The sequence below is a fragment of the Poecile atricapillus genome, chromosome 35, assembly GCF_030490865.1.
Source record: "Poecile atricapillus isolate bPoeAtr1 chromosome 35, bPoeAtr1.hap1, whole genome shotgun sequence".
NCBI lineage: Eukaryota > Metazoa > Chordata > Aves > Passeriformes > Paridae > Poecile > Poecile atricapillus.
The window spans coordinates 3,182,548-3,209,454 of NC_081283.1; the positions used below are offsets into that span (position 1 = coordinate 3,182,548).

General features: G+C 46.8%; 2 protein-coding genes across 3 annotated transcripts; both read right to left on the minus strand.

Annotated features, from left to right (window-relative positions):
- Nucleotides 1–522: 522 nt before the first annotated feature.
- On the minus strand, nucleotides 523–15,343 carry HOXC9 (homeobox C9). Of its 2 annotated transcripts, XM_058861165.1 has the most exons (3): nucleotides 15,223–15,343; nucleotides 3,252–3,838; nucleotides 523–767 (listed from the first exon to the last, which is right to left on the minus strand). In XM_058861165.1, the coding sequence occupies exons 2-3, from the start codon at nucleotides 3,772–3,774 to the stop codon at nucleotides 523–525; spliced, it is 768 nt and encodes a 255-aa protein (XP_058717148.1). In that variant the 5' UTR covers nucleotides 3,775–3,838; nucleotides 15,223–15,343. The 2 variants fall into 2 exon arrangements, with proteins under 2 accessions (XP_058717148.1, XP_058717147.1); XM_058861164.1 differs by lacking the exon at nucleotides 15,223–15,343 and having other exon boundaries at nucleotides 3,252–3,993.
- A 2,300-nt stretch (nucleotides 15,344–17,643) lies between these two features.
- On the minus strand, nucleotides 17,644–23,682 carry HOXC10 (homeobox C10). Its single transcript, XM_058861159.1, has 2 exons — nucleotides 23,031–23,682; nucleotides 17,644–17,931 (listed from the first exon to the last, which is right to left on the minus strand). The coding sequence occupies exons 1-2, from the start codon at nucleotides 23,680–23,682 to the stop codon at nucleotides 17,654–17,656; spliced, it is 930 nt and encodes a 309-aa protein (XP_058717142.1). The 3' UTR covers nucleotides 17,644–17,653.
- Nucleotides 23,683–26,907: the final 3,225 nt, after the last annotated feature.

The following is a 26,907-nucleotide window of genomic DNA, read 5'->3' on the forward strand; positions in this document are numbered from 1 at the left end:
TATTTTTTTGGTTTTTGTACAAAATATTCCCTCGCGGGATTCCTTCCCTCCCCCTCCCAAAAAAAAAACCCCAAAAATTCGGTAAAAAGAAAAAAAAAAAAATTCAAAATACTGGATTCAGCTTTAATTTAGGAAATAAAATATAATAATAATAAAAAACATCAAAATAAAAATTCAAGTACTTCTCGTGCCGCTTTTGCGAGGCGGAAGAAAGGAAGAGAAAACCGAACCCCCCCCGGGCATCTTTGATTAATTTTTTTTCCTTTTTTTTTCTCTCTTTTTGCCGTTTTTAGCCTCATTTTGGAAAAGCCTCGAGCCCCCAAACCTCTACCGCTAAACATCCATCCAAGCCAGAAACATTTCACCCCTCTTTTATTATTATTAATTATTAATTATTATTATTATTTTCCTTTTTTTTCCCCTTCTTTTTTTCCGCTTTTTTTTTTTTCTCCCTTTCCGCTTTTTTTCTTTTTTTTTTCCTCTCTTCCAAACCCTTTTTTTTTTTTAATTATGATTAAATTATTATTGCTGCTCCTTATCGCTTTTCTCTTTATTCATTTTCTTCATTTTCATTCGCCTGTTCTGAAACCAGATTTTGACCTGGCGTTCCGTGAGGTTCAGCACCCGCGCCACTTCGTACCTCCGGTCCCGCGTGAGGTACATATTGAATAAAAACTCTTTTTCCAGTTCCAGGGTCTGATATTTTGTGTAAGGGCAGCGTTTCTTCCTCGTGGAGCGCGCGTGAATCCAATTTGCCACGGGGTTGTCTGAGAAAGAAGATTTTTTTTTATATATATATATATATAAATTTTTTAAAAAATAAATAAATAAAATTAATTTTTAGGGGGGGAATATTTTAGAATTTTTTCATATTTTTAATTTTTTTTTTTTTTTTAGGGGGGAAAAAAATCAATGTACAAAATCGGGCGCTTTTTTCATTTTTTTTTTAAATTTTTTTTTAATTAATTTTTCCCTCCCCCCCCCTTTCCACGCCCTAAAGCCAGAACCTGTTTAATTAGCAGCTCTTACCTAAATATTTTAAGTGACCTTCACAAGGGTTTAATCTGTTTATTTTGGAGGGGGTCACTTTCTTTTTCTATTTTCGCTGCCGTTCTCACGTTTTAAAAAATAACCAAAAAAAATAATAATAAAAAAATAAAATCCCAAACAAACAAACAAACAAAAAATAAACTTTCGGTTAAAAAAAAAAATTAAAAATAAATAAATATATATATATATATATAAAATAATGAAAAAAGGGAAATAAAAGCGGCGCGCTGGGTTTAAAATAATAATAATAATAATAATTAATAATAATAATAATCCACATGGCTGCTGCTGCTGCTGCTGCTGCTGCTGCTGGCGGTAATCGAGGAACGCAGTCATAAAAAGTCAAAATTCCCACCATTTCATAGGCCCATAAACTCTTTTTACAACCTCAGCTCGCCAAGACTTTCCCCAGAAGCTCTCCCGGACCCGCCTTGGCTTTTTTAATATCTCCGGGATGACGCAAAAATCCCATTTTTGGGGTTTTTTTAGGGTTTTTAAGGGTTTTTTTTAGGGTTTTTGGGGTTTTTTTATGGGTTTTTTTAAGGTTTTTTGGGGTTTTTTTAGGAGGGATTTTCACAGCGCGGCTTTTCCCCCCAAGCCCGGGAGGTTTTTGGGGTGGTTTTGGCAGCTCGGGGAGGTTTCGCACCCCAAATTTCCTCTCGCGGGTTGGCAGCGGCCCGGAGGGCACGGCCGGGGGGGAGCGGGGGCTGCCGGCCCCAAATCCCCCCAAAACGGCCCCAAAACGGCCCCAAAACTCTCCGAAACTGCCCCAAATCCCCCAAAACGACCCCAAATCCCCCAAAACGGCCCCAAATCCCCCAAAACGGCCCCAAAACGGCCCCAAATCCCCCCAAAACGGCCCCAAAACCACCCCAAATCTCTCGGAAATTGCCCCAAATCGCCCCAAAACGGCCCCAAATCCCTCCAGAATCGGCCCCAAATCTCCCCGAAACTGCCCCAAATCGCCCCAAAACGACCCCAAATCTCCCCAAAACTGCCCCAAATCGCCCCAAATTCCCCCGAATCGGCCCCAAATCGCCCCAAATTCCCCCGAATCGGCCCCAAATCGCCCCAAATTCCCCCGAATCGGCCCCAAAATCGGGCCCGGGGCTCCCGGAGGTTTTTGGGTTCATTTGGGGCCGTTTCGGCTCCTCCGAGCCCCGGCCCGGGCTCCGCTCCCTCCCAGCTGCGCTTTTTGGGGCTTTTTGGGGCTTTTGGGGCTTTTTGGGGCTTTTTGGGTGCTTTTTTGGGTTTTTTTGGGGCTGTTTTAAAGTTCCCCTCTCAGCTGCTCTAAAATCCCGATTTTTGTCCCCATTCTCGCTGCCCCCTCCCACCTTTCCCCTCATTCCCACGTGGAGCAGGAATTGGGATTTTTCGGGGATTTTTCGGGTGTGGAGGGGAGGAAAGAATAATTTGGGAATAAGCGGAGTTTTTATTGATTTTTCCAGGGGATAAAGGAGCGCCCCTGAGATGTTCCCTTCCCCTGGAAAAATAATAATGATTAGAATAATAGTAATAATAATAATAATAATAAAACCACCCCAAATCCACCCCCACATCCTGACGCTGGCGGCCCCGAACTCTTCCTCGTTCCTGGAAAGTGGGAATTTTTTGGGAGCCAAAGAGGTTTTTTGGGTTTGTTTTTTTTTCCTCTCGCCCTGGCGCGCACGCTCTTCCCCTGGAATTATTTATTATTGATATTATTTATTTATTATTATTATTATTATTATTATTGGTTATTATTATTATTATTGGTTTAATTCCCGGCGGAATGGGGGGGATCAGAGCAGCCCCCTGAGCGGAACAAAAAATGTTATTAAAAAAAAAAAAATAAAAATAAAGCAAAAAAAGGAAAAAAAACAAAGAATAAAAGGTGGATTTAAAAAGGGAAAAAAAAAACCCACGAAAAAACCCACAGAAAAACCTTAAAAAACAGCAAAAATTAAAAAAAAATAAAAAATAAAAAGGGATCAAAGAGTTGGAAAGAAAGTGGGCTCGCCGAAAAAAAACCCCCAGAACCTTCCTCCTCCTCTGGAGTTTCCGACTCGCCGAAAGCCCCCAGAACCTTCCTGCGCCTCTGGAGTTTTAGGGTCGCGCTCCATCCCTCTCTCTGCCTCCCTAAGGTAATTCCATTTTATTGAGTGGGGTCCTGGAAGCCGCAATGCCTTCCGCGGTCGTAAAGAAGAATGACTCGCACTTACTGGGGTCTAATTCGTGCTTTTCTTCTTTGTGTTTGCCGGCGGCGACGGCCTCGCACTCGGGGGAGGACGCGATGCTCAGCGCCGCCCGCTCCCGCAGCTCCCCGGGAGCCGCGTACACCAAGTCCGGGAAGCCGCGCCCGTCCCCGCACTCGCCGCGGCCCCGCGGGCCCAGGTCCGCCTTGAGGCCGAAGGGCCGAGCCCCGAAGGCCGGGAAGGAGACGGCGGCCCCGGCCAGCGGCTCCAGCCAGGTCCGCACGTACCTGGGCTCGGCCGCCTGCCCGTAGGGCCCCGCGGGGTGCGGGTGCGGGAAGCCCACCGGGGGCTGCGAGGGCACGGGCGCCCAGGAGGTGCCGAACACGGCGGGTTTGGGGGCGAAACTGCACGAGGGGAACTCGGAGCAGTCGGGGACGAGTCCGGCGGGGCGAGCGGAGCCGGGGCCGAAGCGCGGGGCCAGCAGCTCCTCGTTGTCGGGGCCGATCAGCGAGTCCACGTAGTAGCTGCTGATGGGGCCCGAAGCCGACATGGTTCGCTCGCCCCCTCTTTTACATTCATGGGATTATTGTATGAAGTCTATGTGTACTTTTTATCTGCTCATAGAACAATCAGGGCAGGTAATTATTTTTTCAGCCCTTCCCCCCGCGCCATTGGCTGCCCGTCCTCACGTGATTGTATTTACCCAAAAATATCGCCCGGATCAATCCGCAGGGCTTTTTTTTTTTTTTTTCCTTTTTTTTTTTTTTTTCTTTTTTTTTTCTTCCTTTTTTTTTTTCTTCCTTTTCTTTTTCTTCCTTTTTTTTTTTTCCCTTTTTTTTTCCTCTCTCCCCTCCTCTCCCATCCTTTTTTTTTCTTCTTCCCTTTTTTTTCCCTTCTTTTTTTTCCCTTAATTTTTCCCTTTATTTTTCCCCTTTATTTCCCCCCTTTATTTCCCCCCTTTATTTTCCCCCTTTATTTCCCCCCTTTATTTCCCCCCTTTATTTTCCCCCTTTATTTTCCCGCTTTATTTTTCCCCTTTTCTTTCCCTTCTCATTTTTTCATTTTTCCCCTTAATCTTTTCCCCTTAATCTTTTCCCTTAACGTTCTCCCTTCATTTTTCCCCTTCATTTTTCCCCCTCTCTTTCCCTTTTCATTTTTCCCCTTAATGTTTCCCCTTTATTTTCCCCCTTAAATTCCCCTTTTTTTTCCCCCTTTAATTTATTCTTTCCCTTTATTTTTTTCTTTAATTTCACCTTAATTTATTTATTTATTTTTCCCCCCCCACCCCCGGTAATTTAATAACGCCAGCCGCGGCTTTCCCTTAAAAAAAAAAAATTAAATAAATAAAAAAAAATAATGAATAAAAAAAAAAAAAAAGCGGCTGGATGGGAACGGGGGCGGGGATGGGGAGGAGGAGGAGGAGGAGGAGGAGGAGGAGGAGGAGGAGGAGGAGGAGGAGGAGGGAGGGAGGGAGGGAGGGAGGGAGGGAGGGAGGGGGAGATTCTCCCCGAGGCTGCGAGGGAAGAGAGAGGCCGGGGAAGGTGGAAGGTGACGGGGGAAGGTGGCCCAGGAACTATTTCTCCACGCAATTCATCTCTGTCCTCTCTTCCCCCGGCAGAATTAAAGCGGATTTCGGGATTTCGGGAGTTTGCAGGAGGTGGGACCCCCGCCCGGAGGGGAGCGGGGAGGGGGCGACAGGAGCTGGGAGAGGAAAATGGGGAGAAAAATCCGCTTTTTTGTCGCCTTTTGGCAGCGCCGCGTCCTCGCCGGGGCCGCTCCGGGGATCCTGCTCTGAGCACGGAGCCAGAAAATCAAATTATGGATCATTCCGGGCGGCTTTCTTTACAAAATAAAATCAACAAAAAACCAGGAGAGGGGAGAAAATAATAATAATAATCAATAATAACCCCCCTGCTCCGCCCTACCTCCCTTTTATTAAAAAATAAAATAAAATAAAATAAATAAAAATTAGAAATATAAAAAGGGGAAGCTGAGCGCTCTCCCGGCAGCGGCTGCTGGGCGAGGAGGAGCCGGGGATGTTTTTTATGTCCTTCAATAAAATTTTTACGAGGATCATTTGATTGTTCATAAATGTGTCGTTCATTAAATAAAAGCGCAGGACGGAGTTTGCAGCTCTGGGGGGGAACGGAGGAAGCAGCAACGCGTGATGGGCACATCAGGTTTCTATTTCCATTTATTCCTATTTATTTATATTTCTCTTTCTATTTATTTCTATTTATTTCTATTTCTCTTTCTATTTATTTCTATTTCTATTTATCTCTATTTCTATTTATTTCTATTTTCGTCTTTTTTCCATTTTTTTCCCCTCTTTTTTTTTTTTTTATATTTTAATTTATTTATTTTTTTAGTGACGCCTGGAAACTTTTGGGTTTTTTGGGTTTTTTTTAAAATTTTTTATTTTTTGGCGGCAGAACGGGCGGAGGATTTGGGAGCGTTCAGAAAAATCCCCGGCTGCGTTTTGAGGGAATAACCTTGGTTTTGGAAGGAAAGCCCGGCAGGTGAGGAGCTCCCGCCCAGCGCAGCCTCGGGACTCGGGGCGGGATTTTTGGAAGCAAAAAAATTGAAATAAAATTAAATCTTTCTTTAAAAAAATAAATTTATTTCTCTGCGGTTTTTTTTAAAGGCAGGACCCTACTAAAAAAATACAAAAAAAGGGAAAAAAGAGAATTTTCTGCGTTCTGCAATTCCCCCGGGGCTGGGAGGGAAATTTGGGGAAATTTGGGGAGGGGAGGGAAAAGTGCGGGGCCAGGGGGGGTCCCCAAGGTCCCAAAACCCCGCGATTTCCCCTCATTTCCACCCCGGAGCAGCGGGAGAGGAAAATCCAGGGAAGGATCCAGGAGGGGATGAGGAAAAAGAGCCCAAAAGGAGCGGAACCGGCAGGAAAATCCCCCCCGAACCCTCCCCAAACCCCCCCGGCGCAAACCCCGCGGAAAAACCCAAATAAATAAAAATTAAAAAATAAAAATAAAGGAAGGGATGTCCCGGAGCCGCCGGGAAAAACGGGAATTTCAGCGGAAATCGGGAATTTCTGCGGGGAAAATCCGGATTTTCCCCCCTCCCCAATAAAAATCCTTTTCCTCCTCCCCGGAATTTCTCCCTCGCTGCGTTTTGAGGCTCCTGCGAGTCCCTAAAAAGCGGAATTTTCCAGAGGCTCTCCCGGTCCCTCCTTGGCCTTTCCCGATTTTTCCGTTCATCCCCGGCCTCCTCTGGCCGGAGGTTTTTGTGTTGGCCGGGGGGATAAAAATAAAAATGAAAATAAAAATAAAACAAAACCCAACAATAAAAATAAAAACAAAACCGAAAAGAAAGGAAAAATAAAAATAAATAAAAATAAAAAATAGAAACAAAAACCAAAAATAAATATAAACCAAAAATAAAAACAAAAATAATAAAAAATAAAAATAAAATTAAATAAAAATATCCCCTCTATCCTTTCATTTATCCCGGTTTTCCAAACGCTTCCCGGTGGGGAGGAAATGGGATGGGGAGGAGGAGGAAGAGGAGGAGGAGGAGGAAGGATGAAACCCGCCCGGGTTTTCCCGTTTTTCGGGGAATATTTTGGGGAGGAATCCTCACAAAAGCGGCCGGGAAAGGGGCGAGAGGGGCGGGAGGAAGAGGAGGGAGCGAACCCTGAGGAAGCGGCGGCTCCGCCGGGATTTTCCAGCGGGGGGGGGATGGAAAAATCCGGGAATTTTGCCGGGAAAGCCCCGAGGGAGGAGCGGGAGCGGCGCGAGGAGCCCGGGCTGGGATCGGGGAGGTCACGGCGAGGAGCCGGTGTCACACAAAGGCGCCGATTCCTTGGATTTCCACGTGGAAAATCCGGGATTCATCCTCCCCCTCCCTCATCCGGCGGGGAAGGGATTCATTTCTCCTTAATTTTGATTTTTTTTTGAATTAAAATCCGGCCCAGGGGAGCGCGGGGACGCCGAGGATGAGGAGGCACAAAGCGGCTTCACCTCCAAGCCAATTCAAATCCTCCCCTCGGAGCCTGCGCCCGCCGGGCTGGGGCCAAAAACCGCGATTCTGGGGCTCGGAAGCGGCGGCTTGGGGATAAAAAGCGGCTTTGGGGTTAAAAGCGAGGCTCGGGGAGATTTTCCATCCCCGAATCCCGCAGCGCCACGGGGGAACCCCGCAAAATTCCCCGCGGTGGGAATTACCCCCTCCCCCCCGAGAAAATCCCAATAAAATCCCAATAAAATCCCAATAAAATCCCAATAAAGTCCCAATAAAACCCTTATAAAATTCCCGGGAACCCCGCAAAATCCGAATCAAATTCCTATAAAATTTGGAGGCGAAAACGCTGCGGTGGGAGGGGGCGAGGTTTAAATTGAAATAATTTCTGGAGGGGAGGGAAAAGCCCGGGAGGGAGCAGCGAGCCCCGGGAATTCGGGAATTTTCCCTTTTCCCGGCTGGAATTCGGGAATTTTCCCTTTTCCCGGCTGGAATTCGGGAATTTTCCCTTTTCCAGGCTGGAATTCGGGAATTTTCCCTTTTCCCGGCTGGAATTCGGGAATTTTCTCTTTTCCCGGCTGGAATTCGGGAATTTTCCCTTTTCCCAGCTGGAATTCGGGAATTTTCCCTTTTCCCGGCTGGAATTCCGGGATCCCGCGGCTCCCGGGGTGATTTTTTTGGGATGGGGGGAGGATTTCTGGGAATGGAGGGTGAAAGTGGCGGATCCCGGATCCTTCCCTCCTGGAATCCCAGGGAAAAAGGAAAACTCCGGCAGCGCCGAGCGAGCCGAGCCCGCGGCTTTGGAGATTTATTATTTCCTGGCGGAGATAAGGGAGAGGGGAAAAAAAACATAAATTCGAATATAAAATAATAACAATAAATAATAAAAATAATAATAAAAATAAAAATAAATAGGAAGGAGAGGGGAGAGGCGGTTAAAGGAAATCTGAGCCTTTGTCTGAGCCTTTCTCGGCCACTTCTGGCACCTTTTTGGAGCTCAAATCCTGCCCTTGGTGCCTCAAAAATCTCCCGAGCCGGGCTCGTCCCCCTCGCTCCCGAATCTTTCGCTTTTGCTCCCAGAAATTCCGCCCTGATGGGGAGGAACGGGGGCGAAAAAATAACCCGAAAGGGGAAAAAAATTACATTTAAAACAAAAAGGAAAAAAATTTAAATGAAACAAAAGGAAAGGGAAAAAGGGCAGGAGGGAAAAGAGAGGAATGAACCCGCTCGTGCTCGGGCTGACGCTGCTTTTGGGGGGATTTTTTGGGTTATTTTTTAGTTGTTTTGGGGATTTTTTTGTTGCCGGTTTTGTGTTTTTTTTTGCGGGAAGCGGCGGCCGGGAGGAGCCGCCCGGGATTTGGGGAATTTTGGGGAGTTTCGCCTTTTCCCGGAGCGGCTCCAGACCCCGAGCGGGGTCCCCAAAACCCCCCGGGACCCCCGAGGTGCCCCGGGGGAGGGGGGAACAGCGGGGGGGAGCAAAATTCCCAAATCCCGAATTCCCAAATCTCCGCGGCGCCGTTCAATCCCCACAGTCAAGGTCGGATTTTCCCCGAAATTCGGATTTTGGCTCCTCCGGCCCCAGCGGAGCCGCTCGGGGAGGGCGAATCTGCCCGGAGGAGCCCCCGGGCCGCTTTTCCAACCTTTATCCCGAATAAAATTCCCTTTTCCTGCCGCTCTTTGTGTCCCTTTTTTCCTCTCCTCCTGCCCAAGTTCTCGCTCGCTCCCTTTTGTTCCTCCTTCTCCCTTCCTTTCCTCAAAAAAAACCCAAAAAAGGGGGAAAATCTCCCAGAACGGAGCCAGAGGCTGCGGAACATTTCCCGGGATTATCCCGGGATCGCCTCTCGGAGTGAAGAAATGCGGGCTTTGGGATTAAAATAAATCTGAATTTCAGCCCATCCGCGGATCTCGCTCTGATTTCCCCTCCGAAACCCTTCGGGAAAAAACAAACCAAAACAACAACAAAACAACAAAAAAACAACAAAAAAATGGGAATTTATCCCACGGAACCCGGGACGGGATTTCCCGGCTGGAAAACGAGGCGGGAGCAGCTCGGAGGTACCGAAATTCCGCATTTTTTTAATTTTTTTAATTTTTTTTTTATTTTTCCGCCGGGGGAAATTCCGCTGCGGGAGTTTTTTACCTGCTCGGCCGCTTCTCCCCCCCTCGGCTGTGAATTCCTCCAGCGCCGCAGCTCCGCGGCCGCGCAATAAATTCCGAGCCGCAATTAAAGCTCCCAACCTTTTCTTTAAGCGCGTTCTGCTTTTTCCCCCCCAAAAAAAAACCCCCCAAAATTTTTTTCAGTTCTCCGCCAACCTCCCGAAAGGGAAAAATCCGAATTTTTCTCCCCATTTTCGCTGGGAGGGTTTGAATTTTTTATTTTTTATTATTTTAAATAAAATTTATTCAAACGCGACGCGCGCGGCGGGTCGGGAGGAGGGAAAGGGAGGGGACGACAAGGAGGGGGGGGGAAAATATAAATAAACATTTTTTAAAAAATAATAATAAAATAAAACCTCAAACCCCGCCAACCCCAAGGACAAAACACAACGGAATTAAATAAAAAAAAAGGCGAATAAACGAAAAGATGAGCGGGGAACAAGCCTGAACCCAGAGAGGCGAGGCCAACAGCGCCTGGAGAAACATTTTTGCGTCCTTTCCGCCGCCGCGTTTATTCATTTATTAGCTGGGAGGCAGACAGGCTGTAATTAGCATTGATAATCAGAGTTGTGTCTGCGCCACCGCATTGTCTGCGCCCCCCGGGCCCGGAGCTGTCGGGGCAGCGCCCGAAGGACACAAAACAACCCCAAAACGGCCCCAAAAAAACCTAAAACAGCTCCGAAATAACCCCAAACAGCTCCAAAATCACCCCAAACAGCTCCAAAATAACCCCAAACAGCCCCAAAATAACCCAAACAGCTCCAAAATCACTCCAAACAGCTCCAAAATAACCCCAAACAGCCCCAAACAGCTCCAAAATAACCCAAAAAATCTCAAAAATGACCACGAAAGCCCCGAACAGCTCCAAAATAAACCCGAACAGCCCCGGACCGCCCCAACAGCAGCAAAATAACCCCAAATAGCCTCAAAATAACCCCAAAACAGCCTCAAAATAACCCCAAAACAGCTCCAAATCGCCCCAAAATAATCCCAAACAGCTCCGAAGCGCCGCAAACAGCCCCAAAATGACCCCCAAAAGGCTCAAAATAACCCCAAAAGGCTCAAAATAACCCCAAAAGGCTCAAAATAACCCCAAAAGGCTCAAAATAACCCCAAAAGGCTCAAAATACCCCAAAAAGCACCAAAATCACCCCAAAAGAGCCGCGCCGGGTCCCAGCTCCGGCCTCTGCTCCCGCGCCCCCCAAGATCAGCCCCGCCCCGGTGGAAATTCCATTTTTTGGGGTGATTTTTTAGGGATTTGTCGCATCCCGAGCGGGTCCCTCCTCCCTGGGCCATTCCCGGTGTTTTCCAGCCCTTTTCCAGCTTTTTTTCCCTCTTTTCCTCCTCTCTCCCAAAGGACCTCGAGGGGTTTTTCCCCCCAGGGAGGAGCCGGGACGGATCCAATCCCCAAAACCAAATCCCAGCTCCCCCAAATTCCTCGGAATTCCGGGCGGGATCTCCCCGCCTCTCCCCGGCTCCTTTTTCCCGTGCTTCGGGCTCGGTTTTTTTGGGTGGTTTTGATTTTTTTTTCCCCTCCTCTCTCTCGCAGAAAGGAGAAAATCCAGCCCAGGGCGCTGCTCGCCCACACAGGAACCTCCAGGATTTGGGATTCCACCTGCTGGGAGCGTTCCAGGAAAAGAAAAAACCCTCCAGGAAATAAAAACAAAACCCAAACTGGAGATCGCGCCGGGTTTTCACCCCGGGAAAGCGGAATAAAGGCGGAGGACGGAGCCGAAATGAAAGCGAAAATCGGAATTAAAACCCGTGGGGTCCCTGCGAGCGCTCCCGCTTTTCCATAAAATATCCCAGGAAAATCGCGGAGCCATAAATCCCCCTCCCGCCGCTCCAATTTCATAATTAAAAACCAGTGGGGGAGATTTTAACATTTTTTATGGCGTTTCTGGGCTTGGCGTGGTTGAGCGTATTTTAAATCCCACTCCTTTATTTTTTTATTATTATTATTATTATTATTTGGGGATTTTTTTTTTAATTTTATATTTTTAATTTTATTCCTCTCTCCGTGGGTGGCTCGGAAATAAAAATCAATCTTAATATGCGGAGAATAGAAATTGGTTTGTCTGCTTCACGCTGCTGGAAAGGAGGAACAGAAAAAAAGGGGGAGAAATCTGCAGATTGTTAATCCCGAGAAGGCGAAACTCATCATAAATGTAATGAATCCTTTAAATCATTCAATTATCACAGCACTAATATCAAATAATTATGGTTAAACCTACCAGTAATCAACATTGTCCCTGTTGAAATATTAATTTAAAGCAGCGCGGGGTCGGTTTTTTTCCTCTTCTTTTCCTTTTTTTTTCCTTTTTCCGCTTCTTTCGCCCTTTCAGCGATTTTTAAGTCCAGTTTTTTGCCCCCGAAGTGATGAAAATCCCCCCAAAAACAGCAAAATCAGCGACATTCCCCGCGCTTCAAACCGAGCATTTTTAACAGCAAACAGAGCATAAAAAGCAGATTTTCAATCATTCATTCATTTTATTCTCCTTTGGCTCACAACCCCCAGCCCCATTTTGAGGGAAAATCGCGATTTTTGCAATCGAAATCAATTCCGGCCTCAGCCGCCTCAAATCTGCCAAAATCGGGGCAAAACCCCCCAAAATCACAGCACCAAAAATCACAATTCCTGCCGAGCCTGGAGCTGCCCAAATCCCCGAAATTCCCGGTTTTGGGCTCAATCCCAGCCCGTTCCCGCCAACCTCAGCCCGGTCCCGGCACCATCGGGAATTTTGGGAATTTTGGGAATTTTGGGAATTTCGGGAATTTTGGGAATTTTGGGAATCTCCAAATCCACCGCACGCAGCAGCAAAACCTCCCCAAATTCCCCATTTTCCGCCCCAAAATTCACTCGGCGCTTTCCCGATCCCTCTTCCCCCGCCATTTTCGCTTCTTTTCGCTCCTCAATTTTCCCTTTTTCCCCCTTTTTTGGGGCATTCAAAGCCGGCGCAACTTCCCCAAATTTCCCAGCGCGTTTTTAGGGGGAAAAAGGGGTAAAATCCCAATTTTTTCCTCCCCTCTGCTCGTGGGATCTGTTCAAATTTCCAGCTTTCCTCCAGCCCAAATTCCCGAGTTTTTTTCCTGTTTTTATCCCAGAGGAATTCCCAATTCCACTGGAAATCCGGATTAAATTGTGAAAAATAAATATAAATTATTAATAATTTAAATATAATATATTATAATTTAAATATAAATTATTTAAAATTCAATCCCCGGCTGGAGACAGCAGGAGGAGCTGAAAGACCCCAAATTCTGCTTTTTTTTCCCCCTTTTTTCACCTCCCCGAAACGCTGCGAGGTTTTGGGGTTTTTCTTTAGGGGATCCTCAGGAAAAAGGGGGCGCGAGGGGCGCTCCCAGCACAACCCCCCAAAAAATTCCCTAAATCGCCTTCCCGGCTGAAAAATTGGGATTTTTAAAACATTTGGGAATTCAAAATTCCACGGGGAGGGAGGGAAAGAGAGGATTTTTAATATTTTATGGGTTTTATTATTAATAATTTCATTTTTTCTCACATTTTTTTTTACTTTTTAAAGGCGTCGCCCCTCGCTGGGGCTCCGCCGATCGCCGCTGATAATTTGGGGTGAAAAGCGCAAAAAAAGGCGCTGCCTTTGTCCTCACCATTCCAGCAACAAAAGGGGGGAAATTTGGGCAAAAAAAAAATAAAATAAAAAGGGGGGCAAAAAAAAATTAAAAAGGGGCCAAAAATCAAAGAGAAAAGGGGTAAAAAATTAAATAAAAAAGGGGGGAAAATATTAAAGAAAAAGGGCAAAATATCAAAGAAAAAGGGTAAAATATCAAAGAAAAAGGGGAAAATGTCAAAGAAAAAGGGTAAAATATCAAAGGAACAGGGCGAAAAAAATCAAAGGGAAAAGGAAAAAAAATCAAAGGAAAAGGGAGAAAAATCAAAGAAAAGGGGCAAAAATCAAAGAAAAATGGGGAAAAATCAAAGAAAAGGGGAAAAAATCAAATAAAAAGGGGAAAAAATGAAATAAAAAGGGGAAAAAATCAAAGGAAAATGGGGGAAAATCAAAGAAAAGGGAGAAAATCCAAGAAAAAGGGAAAAAATCAAAGAAAAAGGGAAAAACCCCCGGGAGGGGCGCGCTGGGGGGGTCGGTGCAGGTTTGAGGTCGATCCCCGCCAGGACGGGGATTTTTTTGGGGACGGGATTTTGGAGTTTGGCGTTTTATTTTATTTTTATTTTATTATTTTTATTTTTTATTATTTTATTTTTATTTATTTTTTTTTTCTCAGGGCGCCCGGCGGAGCTGCGGGTGCTGCCCTTGATGAAGACGAACTGACGTAATTAAGGCAGTTTCTTGTTGCCGAGCTAAAAGCCCATCCCAACAACATGAAACTACCTAAACCACAGATCAGCTGCGAAATCCACGGATTTCTGTCAGAGCCGGCGGAAAAGGGAAAAAAAGGAGCGCGGGCAGCGAGAGGAGCCGGGAGGGAGGCGGGGATGGGAGGAAGGTGCGGGAAAAAGGGGAAAATTCGGGATAAAAAAAGGGGAATTCGCCCCTTTGTTGCTGGTCCCCCCTCCCCGCGTCTCTGCCCCCGATTCGCAGGTTTGGAAAAGGGAAAAGGGAAAAGGGAAATCCCAAAAAATTCCCAATTCCGGAGCGGTTTTTGATGAGTGGCCGTGGAAGGGATTTAATCGCTGGCTCGGTGCCGCGTCTGGGGGGGATCAGCGCTAAAACCAGCTCTAAGAACAGCTCTAAAACACCTCTAAAACCAGGTCTAAAACAGCTCTAAACCACGTCCAAACCACCTCTAAAACCAGCTCTAAAATCAGCTCCAAACCAGCTCTAAACCAGCTCTAAACCAGACCAAAACCAGCCCTAAAACCAGATTTAAACCAGCTCTAAAACCAGACCTAAACCAGCTCTAAACCAGATTTAAACCAGCTCTAAAACCAGACCTAAACCAGCTCTAAACCAGATTTAAACCAGCTCTAAAACCAGACCTAAACCAGCTCTAAACCAGACCAAAACCAGCTCTAAAACCAGACCTAAACCAGACCAAGACCAGCTCTAAAACCAGACTTAAACCAGCTCTAAACCAGCTCTAAGCCAGCTCTAAGCCAGCTCTAAGCCGGCTCTAAGGCTCGGGATTCCCGCGTCCCGAAATTCCCGGCTCAAACCCCGCGGATCCAACCCAAAATCTCTGCCCGGAGCCTCGGGAAAGCGAGATCCGCACCCGCGCCGGGCTCCGCAGCATTCCCGGGATTCCCGGTGTTCCATGGAAACCCCCCGGAATTCCCGGTGTTCCATAAAAATCCCGGAATTCCCGGTGTTCCATAAAAATCCCGAAATTCCCGGTGTTCCGCAGCACCCCCGGAATTCCCGGTGTTCCATAGAATCCCCTGGAATTCCCGGTGTTCCACAGAATCCCTGGAATTCCCGGTGTTCCACAGAATCCCCCCGAAATTCCCGGTGTTCCACAGAATCCCTGGAATTCCCGGTGTTCCATAGAATCCCCGGAATTCCCGGTGCTCCGCCGCCCCCCGAGCCGATCCCACGCCGGGAATTTGGGAGGAAAAGGCAGCTCCGCCTGGGAAAACCGGGAATATCCGAGATTCCATCCGCGGAAATCCCGAGCGCGCCGGATGAAAAAAAAAAAAAAAACCGCAAGAAACCCAGGAAAAAATCCCAAAAAAAACCCAAAAAAACCCCCAAAAAAACCCAAAAAAACCCAGGAAACACCAAAAAAAAAACCCGAAAAAACCCCAAAAAAAACCCAAAAAAACCCAGGAAACACCAAAAAAAAAACCCGAAAAAACCCCCAAAAAAACCCAAAAACGCAAAAAAAAAAGCTGAAAAAATGAAAGCCAGGCGGAGAAGCGACGCTCCGCTCTTACCTTGCCGCCGCCATCCCCAATCCCGCTGGTTTTTATTTTTCCTGGAGGTGCGGTTCCCTCGGCAGCTCCCCCCAAAAATCAGGAGAAGCCCCGCGGAGGGAGTTGCGCATCCCAAGGTCGCCGCGCCGGCTCTGCCTCCCTTCCCTCCCGCACCGTCACCTTTAAATGCATCTTTTACTGCTGCGCCACATTATATTTGCAGATCATAAAATCCACCTCCAGCGCTCGCCGAGACTGTCCTGACATTACTGTTTTATGACCTTGACTTATTGTGGTCACCTGGATAATATTTAAATCAACGTTATGGGCTCGCGCTTTATATTAAAATCCTCTCTCCACCCCCCCGAGCCGGCTCCTGGAAGCCTTAAAAGGATGAGTCTTGGGTTAAAAAATAAATATATATATTTATAGGGCTGGGGGAGGTGGGGGAGAAGCGCTTCGGGGTCGTTCGAGCCCCACCCGGCGCGCCAAAAAAAAAAATAAATTAAAAAATTAAAAAATTAAAAAATTATTAAAAAATTAAAAATTTAAAATTTAAAATTTAAAAAATAAAAATTAAAAAATTAAACAAAAAAATAAAAATATTACATTTTTTTTTACACTTTAAGGAACCCCACTCGTCCACGGTTCTGTGAAATTTATTTTGGCTCGGTGAAGGAAATACATGCACAGGATAACACATACAGGATATATTTAAATACCACAGCCACGAGAAATGGACTCTTTCCCTTTTTCTCCTTTTTTTTCCCCATCCTCAGATCACCCCATAAACTTTGATTTTTCTATTATTATTATTATTTAACCCTTTTTTATTATTTTTTTTCCTCCCTCCCCGTTTTTTCCTCTATTCCCATTAAATATTTTATTTTGTTTTATGGATGGCGTCGCTTTCCCTGGACCTGCACAAACCCTGAATTCACAGACACTGATACCAAACCCTTTTATTTATATTTATATTTTTTTTTGTCGCTTTTTTCACCGTTTTTATTATACAAGAGGCAGGCTACGCTAGGATTTGGGGGAAAAAAACAAAAAAAAAAAAAACTTTGGGATGCTTTTATTCCCTCCTAAACATAAAAACCACACCTGGGGGAAAAGTCCTTCTGCTTTGTGCTGCGCGGAAATAACTTAAATATTCGGTCAGGGCGGGATTTTGGGGTTTTTTTTGCGTTTTTTGCCACCGTCTCCACCTTTTATTTCCCCTCCGAGGAAGCGCGGGGGGCGCAAAAATCCCCTCAGAGCGCAAAAACCGCTCCAGGTCCCTTTTTTTGTTTTATTTTCCGACCTTTTCGGCGTTTTTCGGTTTTTGCGGGAGCGCGGGGATAAAATAAAAGCGGTCAGGCCCTGAAGGTAAAATAATAAAATAATAAAATAATAAAATAATAAAATAATAAAATAAAATAAAAAATAATAAAATAAAATAATAAAATAATAGAATATAATAAAATAATAGAATGAAATAATAGAATAAAATAATAGAATGAAAAAATAGAATGAAATAATAGAATAAAATAATAGAATAAAATAATAGAATGAAATAATAGAATGAAATAATAGAATAAAATAATAGAATGAAATAATAGAATGAAATAATAGAGTAAAATAATAGAATAAAATAATGACGGGAGAAAACGGTGGAAGAAAAAGATGAAAGAGAACGGAGAAAGAAAATGGTGAAAGAAAATAATAAAGGGAAGCGGTGAAATAAAATTTAAAGAAAAAAACCAAGAAAAAATAGATATAGGGTAATAAAGTGGTGAAATGAAATGAAAAATAAAACGGGAAATAAAATAAAAGGAAAATAAAAAATAAAATGGAGAAGGAGATGGAGCAGAATGATAAAATGAAATGGAAAATGAAAGAAAAATGAAAGAAAAATGAAGTAAAAATGAAATAAATAATAAAGGAAAAATGAAAGAAAAAATGAAAGAAATGAAAGAAAAAATGAAAGAATAAATAAAAGGAGAAATGAAATATAAAATAAAATAAAAATAAAATAAAAAATAAAATAAAAATGAAGTAAAAATGAAATAAATAATAAAGGAAAAATGAAAGAAAAAAATGAAAGAAAAAATGAAAGAAATGAAAGAAAAAAGGAAAGAAAAAAATGAAAGAATAAATGAAAGAAGAAATGAAATAAAAATAAAATAAAAAATAAAATTAAAAATAAAATTAAAATAAAATAAAGAATAAAGAAAAATGATAAAACACACCAATAAAACAAAGCAATAAAACAAAATAACAAAGCAAAACGATAAAATAAAACAACAAAATAAAACGCTAGACTAAACCAATAAAACAACAATAAAACACGGATTAAACAGCAAAAAAAAACCCGAAAAAACGCCAGAAAAAGGGGGAGAAACCACGGATTAAACAGCAAAAAAACCCCAAAAAAACGCCATAAAAAAGGGGGAGCAGCGGGGCGCGCTCAGCTGAAGCTGAAGCTGGAGGAGAGTTCGCGGATCCGGTTCTCCCGGTTCATCTTCTTCAGCTTCATGCGGCGGTTCTGGAACCAGATCTTGACCTGGCGGTCGGTGAGGGCGATGCTGCGGCTGATCTCCAGGCGGCGCTCGCGGGTCAGGTACATGTTGAACAGGAACTCCTTCTCCAGCTCCAGCGTCTGGTGCTTGGTGTAGGGACAGCGCTTCTTCCTCCCGGAGCGAGCGCTCAGCCACGTCCCGGCGGGGCCCTCGGCCTGGGGCTGCTCTGCCAAAACAACAGCCGGGCCCCAAAGGGTCAAATCGGGGAGTTCTGAACCCTAAACTGGCTAAAATCGGGGAGTTCTGAACCCTAACCTGGCTAAAATCGGGGCTTTTGGAACCCTAACCTGGGTAAAATCGGGATTTTCTGTACAGAAATCAGCGCTCAGCCACGTCCCGGCGGGGCCCTCGGCCTGGGGCTGCTCTGCCAAAACAACAGCCGGGCCCCAAAGGGTCAAATGGAACCTTAAACTGAGTGAAATCGGGGTTTTCTGTACAGAAATCAGCGCTCAGCCACGTCCCGGCGGGGCCCTCGGCCTGGGGCTGCTCTGCCAAAACAACAGCCGGGCCCCAAAGGGTCAAATCCGGGCTTTAGGAACCCTAAACTGGCTAAAATCGGGGCTTTTGGAACCCGAAATGGGCTAAAATCGGGATTTTCTGTACAGAAATCAGCGCTCAGCCACGTCCCTCCTGTGCCCCCGGCCTTGGGCTGCTCTGCCAAAACAACAGCCGGGCCCCAAAGGGTCAAATGGAACCCTAAACTGGGTGAAATTGGCTAAAATCGGGGTTTTCTGTACAGAAATCAGCGCTCAGCCACGTCCCGGCGGGGCCCTCGGCCTGGGGCTGCTCTGCCAAAACAACAGCCGGGCCCCAAAGGGTCAAATCGGGGAGTTCTGAACCCTAAACTGGCTAAAATCGGAATTTTCTGTACAGAAATCAGCGCTCAGCCACGTCCCTCCTGTGCCCTCGGCCTTGGGCTGCTCTGCCAAAACAACAGCCGGGCCCGAAAGGGTCAAATCGGGGGGTTCGGAACCAAATTCGGGTTCAAAATGGGCTTTTGGAACCCGAAATCGGGTTAAATCGAGGGGTTTGGAACCCGAAATTGGCTAAAATCGGGGTTTTTGGAACCAGATTTGGGTTGAAAATGGGCTTTTGGCAGCCGAAATTGGCTAAAATCGGGGTTTTCTGCAGAGAAATCAGCGCTCAGACATTTCCCCCTCCCTCGCCCTCAGCCTTGGCCTCCTCTGCCAAAAACAAGAGCCCGGTCAGGCAGGGCCGGTCCCGAGCCAAAATCGGGGTGAAAAGGGGGTTTGGAACCCAAAATTGGGTCAAATCGGGGCTTTTGGAACCCAAAATTGGATAAAATCGGGGCTTTTGGAACCCAAAATTGGATAAAATCGGGGCTTTTGGAACCCAAAACCCGCCCGGCCTGGGGGCTCCGCGCAAAAATCGGGGCAAAAAGGGGTGTTTTGGAACCCAAATTGTGTTAAATCAGGGGTTCTGAACCCAAAATTGGGTTAAATCAGGGGTTCGGAACCCAAAATTGTGTTAAATCAGGGGTTCGGAACCCAAAATTGGGTTAAATCAGGGTTCGGAACCCAAAATTGGGTTAAATCGGGGTTCAGAACCCAAAATTGGGTTAAATCGGGGTTCAGAACCCAAAATTGGGTTAAATCGGGGTTTCGGCACCGAAATCAGCCCGAGAGCGGCTGCTCTGGCCCAAACCGGGTTTAAATGAGGAGTTTCTGCACCAAAATCGGGTTTTCTGCACCTAAATCCTCCAGTCCGAGCAGCTCCGTGCCCAAAGCGAGGAAAAAAAGGGGTTTAGGAACCCAAAATTGGGTTAAATCGGGGGTCGGACCCAAATCGGGTTAAATGGGGGTTTCTGCACCAAAATCGGGCTAAATGCGGCGTTTCTGCACCAAAATCTTCCTAAATCAGGCTTTTTCCTCATCGAAATCCGCCCAAATGCGGCTTTTCCGCACCAAAATCCACCCAAGTCCAGCTTTTTCCGTACCGAAATTGGTTTAAATGCGGCTTTTCCGCACCCGAATCCGTTTAATTCTCTTTTTTTCTGCACCAAAATCGGGTTAAATGGGGATTTTTCCCCACCAAAATCCGCCTAAATGCGGTTTTTTCCCTCACCGAAATGGGGTTAAATAAGGGTTTGTCCTCACGAGAATCGGGTTAAAATAAAGATTTATTCGGCACGAAAATGGATTTTAAAGAGTTTTGGGGTTTTTCCGGCCCAAAAATCGGGTTTTAATAACGGGGTTTCGGCCCAAAAATCGGGTTGAAATGGAGCTTTTGTTCAGCACAAACATCAGGTTAAAATAAAGGTTTATTCGTCACGAAAATCGCGTTTAAATAATGGGGTTTTCGGCACGAAATGGGATTAAAGGAATGGTTTTCTCGGCCCAAAAGAGGGTTTAAATAAAGGTTTCTCCAGCCTGAAAATGGGGTTAAAATAAAGACTTTTTCGGCCCAAAAATGGGGTTTAAATGGAGGCGCTGCGGGATTTTGGAGCCGGAGGCGCTGGGGTTAAAAAAAGATGCGAGGCTGGGTTGGGGTGAGGGGATTGGGGAGATAAATCGGATTTCGGGGGGATAAATCGGAATTTTGGGGAGATCAGTCGGGGGTTTTGGGGAGATAAATCGGATTTTGGGAGATAAATCGGATTTCGGGGGGATAAATAGGATTTTTGGGGAGATAAATTGGGGTTTTGGGGAGATAAATCGGGGTTTTGGGGAGATAAATCGGATTTTGGGGGATAAATCGATTTTGGGAGATAAATTGGGGGTTTGATGAGAAGAATGGAGTTTGAAGGAGAAAAATCGGGGTTTTGGGGGAAAGAATTGAGTTTGGAGGAGATAAATCAGTGATTGGGGAGGGAAATGGGGTTTTGGGGAGAAACATCAAATTTGGAGGAGCTAAATCGGGGTTTGGGGGGACGGAAATCAAGATTTCGGGGGAAAGAATCGAGTTTGGAGGAGATAAATTGGGGTTTGGGGAAGAGAATCTGGGTTTTGGGGAGAGAAATGTGAGTTTTGAGGAGAAGAGTCGAATTTGGAGGGGATAAATCGAGGTTTGGGGAGGGAAATGGGGATTTTGGGGGGGAAATCAGGTTTTTTGTGGGGGAAGAATGGAGTTCGGAGGAGATAAATCGGGGTTTGGGGACATAAATCGGGGTTTGGGGACATAAATCGGGGTTTGGGGACATAAATCGGGGTTTGGGGAGGGAAAGAAAAAGGGATTTCATGGAATAAATCCTAAATAAATCCGAAGGCGCCTCCGCCGCGTGGAACCCGCAAAGGTCGCGGGGTGAAGATCTCCTGCCTCCCCCACGGCAATTAAACTCCGCTAATTAAAAGTTCCCCGCGGTCAGGGCTGGATTTTGGGGTTCCCCGCAGCCCTGGGGGTCACCCCAAAACCCCAAAACCCCGGAGCCTTTCTGGGCGCTGCCGGGGCAGATTTTGGGGTGGAATAAATCCATTTTCGCAGCTTTTCCCTGAGCTGCGGGAATTGGGAGGGATTTCGGGCAAGGCGCCCGCGGTTCGCACGTCCCTGAATAAACAGCGGCGGATCCTTGAATTTGGTCGTGAGGAGGAAAAATCCGAGCCCCAATCCCAGGAAAAACCCGAGAGAATCGCAGCAAATCCTCGGCCCCGCGTTTGGGACAATCCCGGGAAAATTCGGGCTCGGCCCCAGAACCTCGGGGGGGTCCCCGCTCCCAAACGCTGAAATTCCGCCAGAAAAGGAGTTTTTGATTAAAAAACCACCGAAGTTGGGGCTCGACAGGAACGCAAAGCGCACCTTGGAGAGGTTTCCAGCAGCACAAAACACCCGAATCCGCCCCAAATCGCCTCGAACCCAAATTTCACCGACAACGACCCAAAAAAACCCCTCCAAAATCCTCTCAGCCCCAAATCCAAGTCCCGAGCCCATGAAACCCTTTTTATTCATTTCCATTTCCATTCTTTCCGCCCACAGCGCAGATCCAGCCCAAAATAACCTTTTTTTGGGGGGTTTTCTCCCACCAAAGCCTCTCCCGGCGCTTTGGGGCAGATTCGCGGCGTTTTGATAACCTTGACTTTGCTTTTTCCCCTTTTGTTTTGGTTTGGGTTTTTTTTTTCCCCCGCCGGTTTTTTTTGGGGGGTGGAATCGCAGCTCAACCCTCAGATTAAAACAAAATTAAATCGTTTTCCCCTCCCGATTCCCCAAACCAAAACCGGGAATTATTCAACAAAATAAAGAGGGGGGAAAAAAGAGAATTTCTGGTTTTTGCTCGCCCCCAAGGCCGGTTTTGGGGGAGAGGTTTTGTTGGGGCCAGGATTTTTTGGGGGTGTCCACGGAGCGGGAATTTTGGGATGTTTTAATCCCCACAGCACAGGCAAAGCCAGGTTTAGATCCGAGCGGGATTTTCCTGAGCGATTTTGGGGTTTTTTCCCCCAGAAAATCCAATCCCGTCATTCCCGCTGGCCGAATCCGCCTCTGGATTCACCCGGTTCGGGGTTAAAAGGAGAATAAACCCCGAATATCCCAAATTTTCAGGCTCTCCAGCGAGAATCCAGCAGCTTTCCGTGCGAGCCTCGCCTGGGGAGAATCCCAAACCCAAAACATCTGCTCGGCACAACTGAAACATTTTTTTGCCTCCGCAAACGAGACCTCGATCCGGCAGGAACAAAACAAATTAAAGTTAAATGGAAAAAAGCTTTTTCCTCTCCCGGAGCCTCTTCCCAGCCCTGGAAGGAGCCGCAATTCCCGCCCGGAGCTGCGGATTCCGCTCCGCAGCCTTTGCATTTCCGTGATTTTCATGATTTTCATGATTTTCATGATTTTCTTTTGAATACATTTCTTTTTCTTTTTTTCTATTTTTTTCTTTGGTTTTGGTTTGGTTTTGACCCCGAGCCAAGGCCAGAGGGAACCAATTCCCGCCCCGCGCGCTGAAACCAAGAATCCCCCTCAAAAAAAAAGGGGCGAAAATCGGGGTTCGCCCCTCGGGGAAAGCACAACGAGCGCACCCCCAGAGCCCCCCCGAGCCCGGAGCCCCCCAAATCTCCGCGATTCCAAAGCCAACTCTCCACAAACTCCGATTTTCCAGCCTTTTTCTGCCTCCAAACGCGGATTTTCCTCCGCATCCCCCGCGCTCTTTCCTCCCCTCCATCCCCGACATTTTCAATCGCCACCATCGGGGTTTATTTTCCCCTCCCCGATTGTTTGAGCCCCGATTTCTGCGGGGGAAGGCGGCGGAGCTCGGAGCATCCCCCGGTGAAATTTAACCTCTCCAGCCCCGGAACGGAGGGACCCGGGCGGATCCTCGCCTACCTTTGGCCTCGCTGTCCGAGTTATCGGTGCTGCCGGTGTCGGTGCTTTTACCCCGCTCCTTCTCCGCCTCTCCCGCGCTCGATTTCGTTTTTTCCCGTTTGATTTCCCCCGGCGGCGGCTGCGGCCGCTCCGCTCCGGCGTTTTCGGGGAGATTGGCCCGGAATTGCGGCGATCCCCGCTCGGGGGGAGGCGGCGGCGGGGCCGCTTCCAGCTGCTCCCCGCGGCTCGGGAACGGCGCCGGGAACTCCTCGGGGCTTTTCTCCAGCGAGGGGAAGCGATAAAAACCGGGCACGGGCAGCTCGGTGCCGCAGGGCTCGGGGAAGAGCGCGGCCTCGGGCGGCTCCTTGCGCCGTTTGTCCGTCCCGAAGAGGCAGCAGCCGCTCTCCTCCTTGACGGCCGGGAAGGAGCAGCTGGGCCGGGCTTGCTCCGGCCGGAACGCGCTCTTGGGCTCGGCCCACGCGTCCAGCTGGGCCAGGTAGGACGGGAAGGAGCCCAGCGAGGCCTCGTCGCGCTTCGGGAGGGCCCCGCAGCTCCGCAGGGCCCCGAATTCTCCGGGCGGGCCGAAGAGCCCCGGGCCGGACGGGAAATTCTCGGCGCGGCCCAGGGGCTCCATCAGGAAGGCGTTGGGAGCCGCGCTGTTGGGACATGACATTTTCCTCGGGAGCGCTTGGCGGGAGGAATACTCCAGCCAGGGGCTGACATCTTTTTTTTAGCGAGGGGGGGAAGGAGGAGAGAGAGAGAGAGAGAGAGAGAGAGAGAGGGAGAGGGAAGGGGAGAAAAAAAAAAAAAAATTAAAAAAAAAAAAATGGAGTCCCGTAATTACCCACGCATCGCTTTTCACCCCCCGCCGCCCCCGCCTTTTTTAGTTTTTTTTTTTTTCAAATTTTTTTTATTTTTCCCTCTTTTTTTTTTTTTTTTCCTCCTTTTTTCTATTTTTTTTCCCCCTCCATCCTTCACCCCCACGTGATGTTCAGGCCAATGAGGATTGAAAATGGCCTTGATGATTCAGACGGCGGAGACGTCACGGGGGTCAAGTTGTCGCCGCCGGGAGCGGCTCGGTGGAGCAACAGCGACATCTGCCCGCTCCGGGCCGGGACCTTCACGTTGAACAAAGCCCCGAGCCCGCCCCGCTCCTGCGGCCAAAAAAAACCCGGCAAAAAAACTCCATTTCCCAGCCCAAATTCGCCCCCCGGGTGCGATTTTATTGCGGTGATAAACGGGGGGGGGGGGTGTTAAAAAAATTGTGTCTTTTTTTATTATTTTTTTCTTTTTTTCTTTTATTTATTTTTTTCCCTTTTTTTATTTTTTTCTTTCTTTTTGTTTTGGTGTTTGGGGTTTTTTTTTCCCCCTTAGTTCTGTCTCCCGCGCTCCGCTGGAAAAATCCGCTTTTTGTGGCCTTAATTAAGTGGGGTTTAATTATTCCTCCTCTTCCTCTTTCCCCTTCCTCCCTCGGCCGCTCCTTCCTCCTCCTCCTCCTCCTCCCGATCCCGCTCGGGGCTCGGAGCCGCCGCATTTTGATTTTTTATCCCGAATTTTCGGGCTCTGGAGGAGCCGCGGGGGCTTCGGGAGCCGCGCTCGGTTTTTCCCTTTTTGGAGAAAAAAACGGGGCAGAGAAATTTGGGGATTTTCCCAAAATCTTCCCGTTCCGGGCTCCTCCGCAGCCCTCGGAGCGGGTCGGATTCTCCCCGAGCAGAGAAATCCCGATTTTGTTTGGTTTTCCTGGTTTTGTTGCGTCTTTTGGGTTTATTTTTAAATTCCGGGTGTTTTTTTTAACCCGCGGCTTCGCCTCCCCTTCCCCTGCCCCAGCAGCTTTTTTTAATTATCCGCCCTCATTCCCGAACTCTCTGGAATTTGTGGGATAAAACCGAGTCGGGGGGAAGGGGGATAAAAATCCCGCTGGAGAAAGACGGGAAAAAAGCTGGGATTTGGGCAAAAATGCAGAATTTGGAGAGCGCTGCGCTGGTTCCGCTCCCGCTTTTTCTCCGGGAATTCTCCGCTCCAGCCCAAACCGCGCTGGGGGAAAAAAAAAATTCAATTTAAAGCGAAACTCTCCGGATTCGGGCGGATTTTAATTCAATTTAATTTTCATTCTTTCCCCTGTATTTTTTAAAATTGAATTTCCATTCTTTTCCCTCGGCCAATTGAGGAATAAAGTTACTTTTTTCTTTTCCTCCCCGAATTTTTTCCTCTCTCCTCTTTTCCCGCTGCTCGATTCTCATCGAGGGCTCCTCAAATTGGGATTTTTTTGGGGGGGGAATTTTAAATCTCCCAGCGAAAATTTGATGCTCAAAACCGCCGGAATCGGAGGTTTTTTTTCGCCGTCGCCTCCGACTTTATTTCCTTTATTTTTCCTAAATCGCGCCGGAATTGGGATCGAGGGGGTTTTTCCACAATTTGGGGATTGGGAGAATGGGGAATAAATGGGGGAAAAAATGGGAAAAAATGGGAAAAAATGGGAAATAGGGCGGGAATTTCAAGATCATTGTGGGGGAGAAAGAGGCGGGTTCAGAGTCACCTTCAAGGGAAACAGAAAGAAAAAGTTCATTTAAAAAAAAACCAAAATCAACAACAAAAAGCGGGGGAGAAGGGGAAAAAAAAGAGGAAAAAGAATAAAAAAATAAAGAAAGGACAAAGAGGGGGAGGGAAAGAAATGGAGGGAAAGAAAAAAAAATGGAAAAAATCGCGGGGAAAGGGGAAAAAAAAAAGTGGAAAAGTGGAACTTGACCGTTTGGGGCGATTTGTGACGGATCAGGGCAAAGCCCGGCCGGGACATTCCCACGGCTCCCGAGCTCCTTTCCCAAAGATTCCCCCGAGTTTTCCCAAGGATTTCCCGGAGCCGGGGCTGGGAAATCCCCCCGAGCCCCCAGAGCCGAGAAATTCCCGATTTTCAGGCCTCAAAAGCGAATTCCCGGATTTCCCGGGATTCCGGCGCCGTTTGGTTCCCTCGGAAAGGGGGAGGAAAAAAAAAAGGGGAAAAAAAAGCGATTTTATGGCCTCAATTTGTGGGATCCGCGCAGGATTTTGGGAAGGGCTTTGATAGGAATCGTTCGCTTTTATGGGATCCGGGCAGAATTCCGCCTGGGATTTATCAGCGCGGGATAAAAGTTGAGTGTGGGAGCCGAAATTTCCTCATTTATGGGCGGGTTTTTATTTTATTCCGTTTTTTTTTTCTTCCCCTCATCCCATTTAATTTTATTTTTTTCCCCGGTTTTATTTTTTAATTTCCTTTTTTTTGTTGTTTTTTTCCCCATTTTATTTCAATTTTTTCCGCCCCCCACTGGTTTGGTTTTTATTTTGATTTTTTTCCGCCTGGTTTTTGACAAAATATTGGCGCATTTTGGGGATTTTCCCCGCCTTGTCTGCCTGGACATTAAATTGAATTTTTTCCCCATTTTTTCGCTTTTTATCCCGGAGTTTTTCCCGATTTTTTCACCCTCTCGTCCCGGTTTGACGGAAATAGGAAAAAACCGCCCGGAGCCATTGAAATAATTTGAATTTTCTCCTCCACGCAGGAGAAACTCCCACAAAAAATGGGTGAAGAAATGGGGGGGAAAGTGCTGAAAACCTCATTTTTAATTAAAAATCCGGATTTCCCGGGAATTTTGGGGCGGTTTTTGCCATTTTTGAGCTTCCGGGGTGGAATTTGAAAGGTTTTGAGGCCCCGATCGGCGCCGCGGGGGCCGAGAAGCGACGAAAAAATAAAAATAAAATCAAATTATTCCTAAATCAGGAGCCTCGGGATCCCAAATTTGGGTTTTTTAGGGGGAAAAGGGGGAGGGAAAATCCGCGAGTCTCCGGGAGAGGGAATTGCGGATAAAATAATTAAAAACTCCGATTAAAAACTCATTAATGAGCGAGAGGAATCAAATTCATCAGC

Coding starts and splice junctions, on each gene's coding strand:
- HOXC9 (XM_058861165.1), bottom strand. CDS start 3,774: ATGTCGGCTTCGGGCCCCATCAGCAGCTACTACGTGGACTCGCTGATC. Junction 768..3,251: donor AAAGCACGAATTAGACCCCA/GTAAGTGCGAGT, acceptor CTTCTTTCTCAG/ACAACCCCGTGGCAAATTGG.
- HOXC10 (XM_058861159.1), bottom strand. CDS start 23,682: ATGTCATGTCCCAACAGCGCGGCTCCCAACGCCTTCCTGATGGAGCCC. Junction 17,932..23,030: donor CTCGGACAGCGAGGCCAAAG/GTAGGCGAGGAT, acceptor TTGTTTTGGCAG/AGCAGCCCCAGGCCGAGGGC.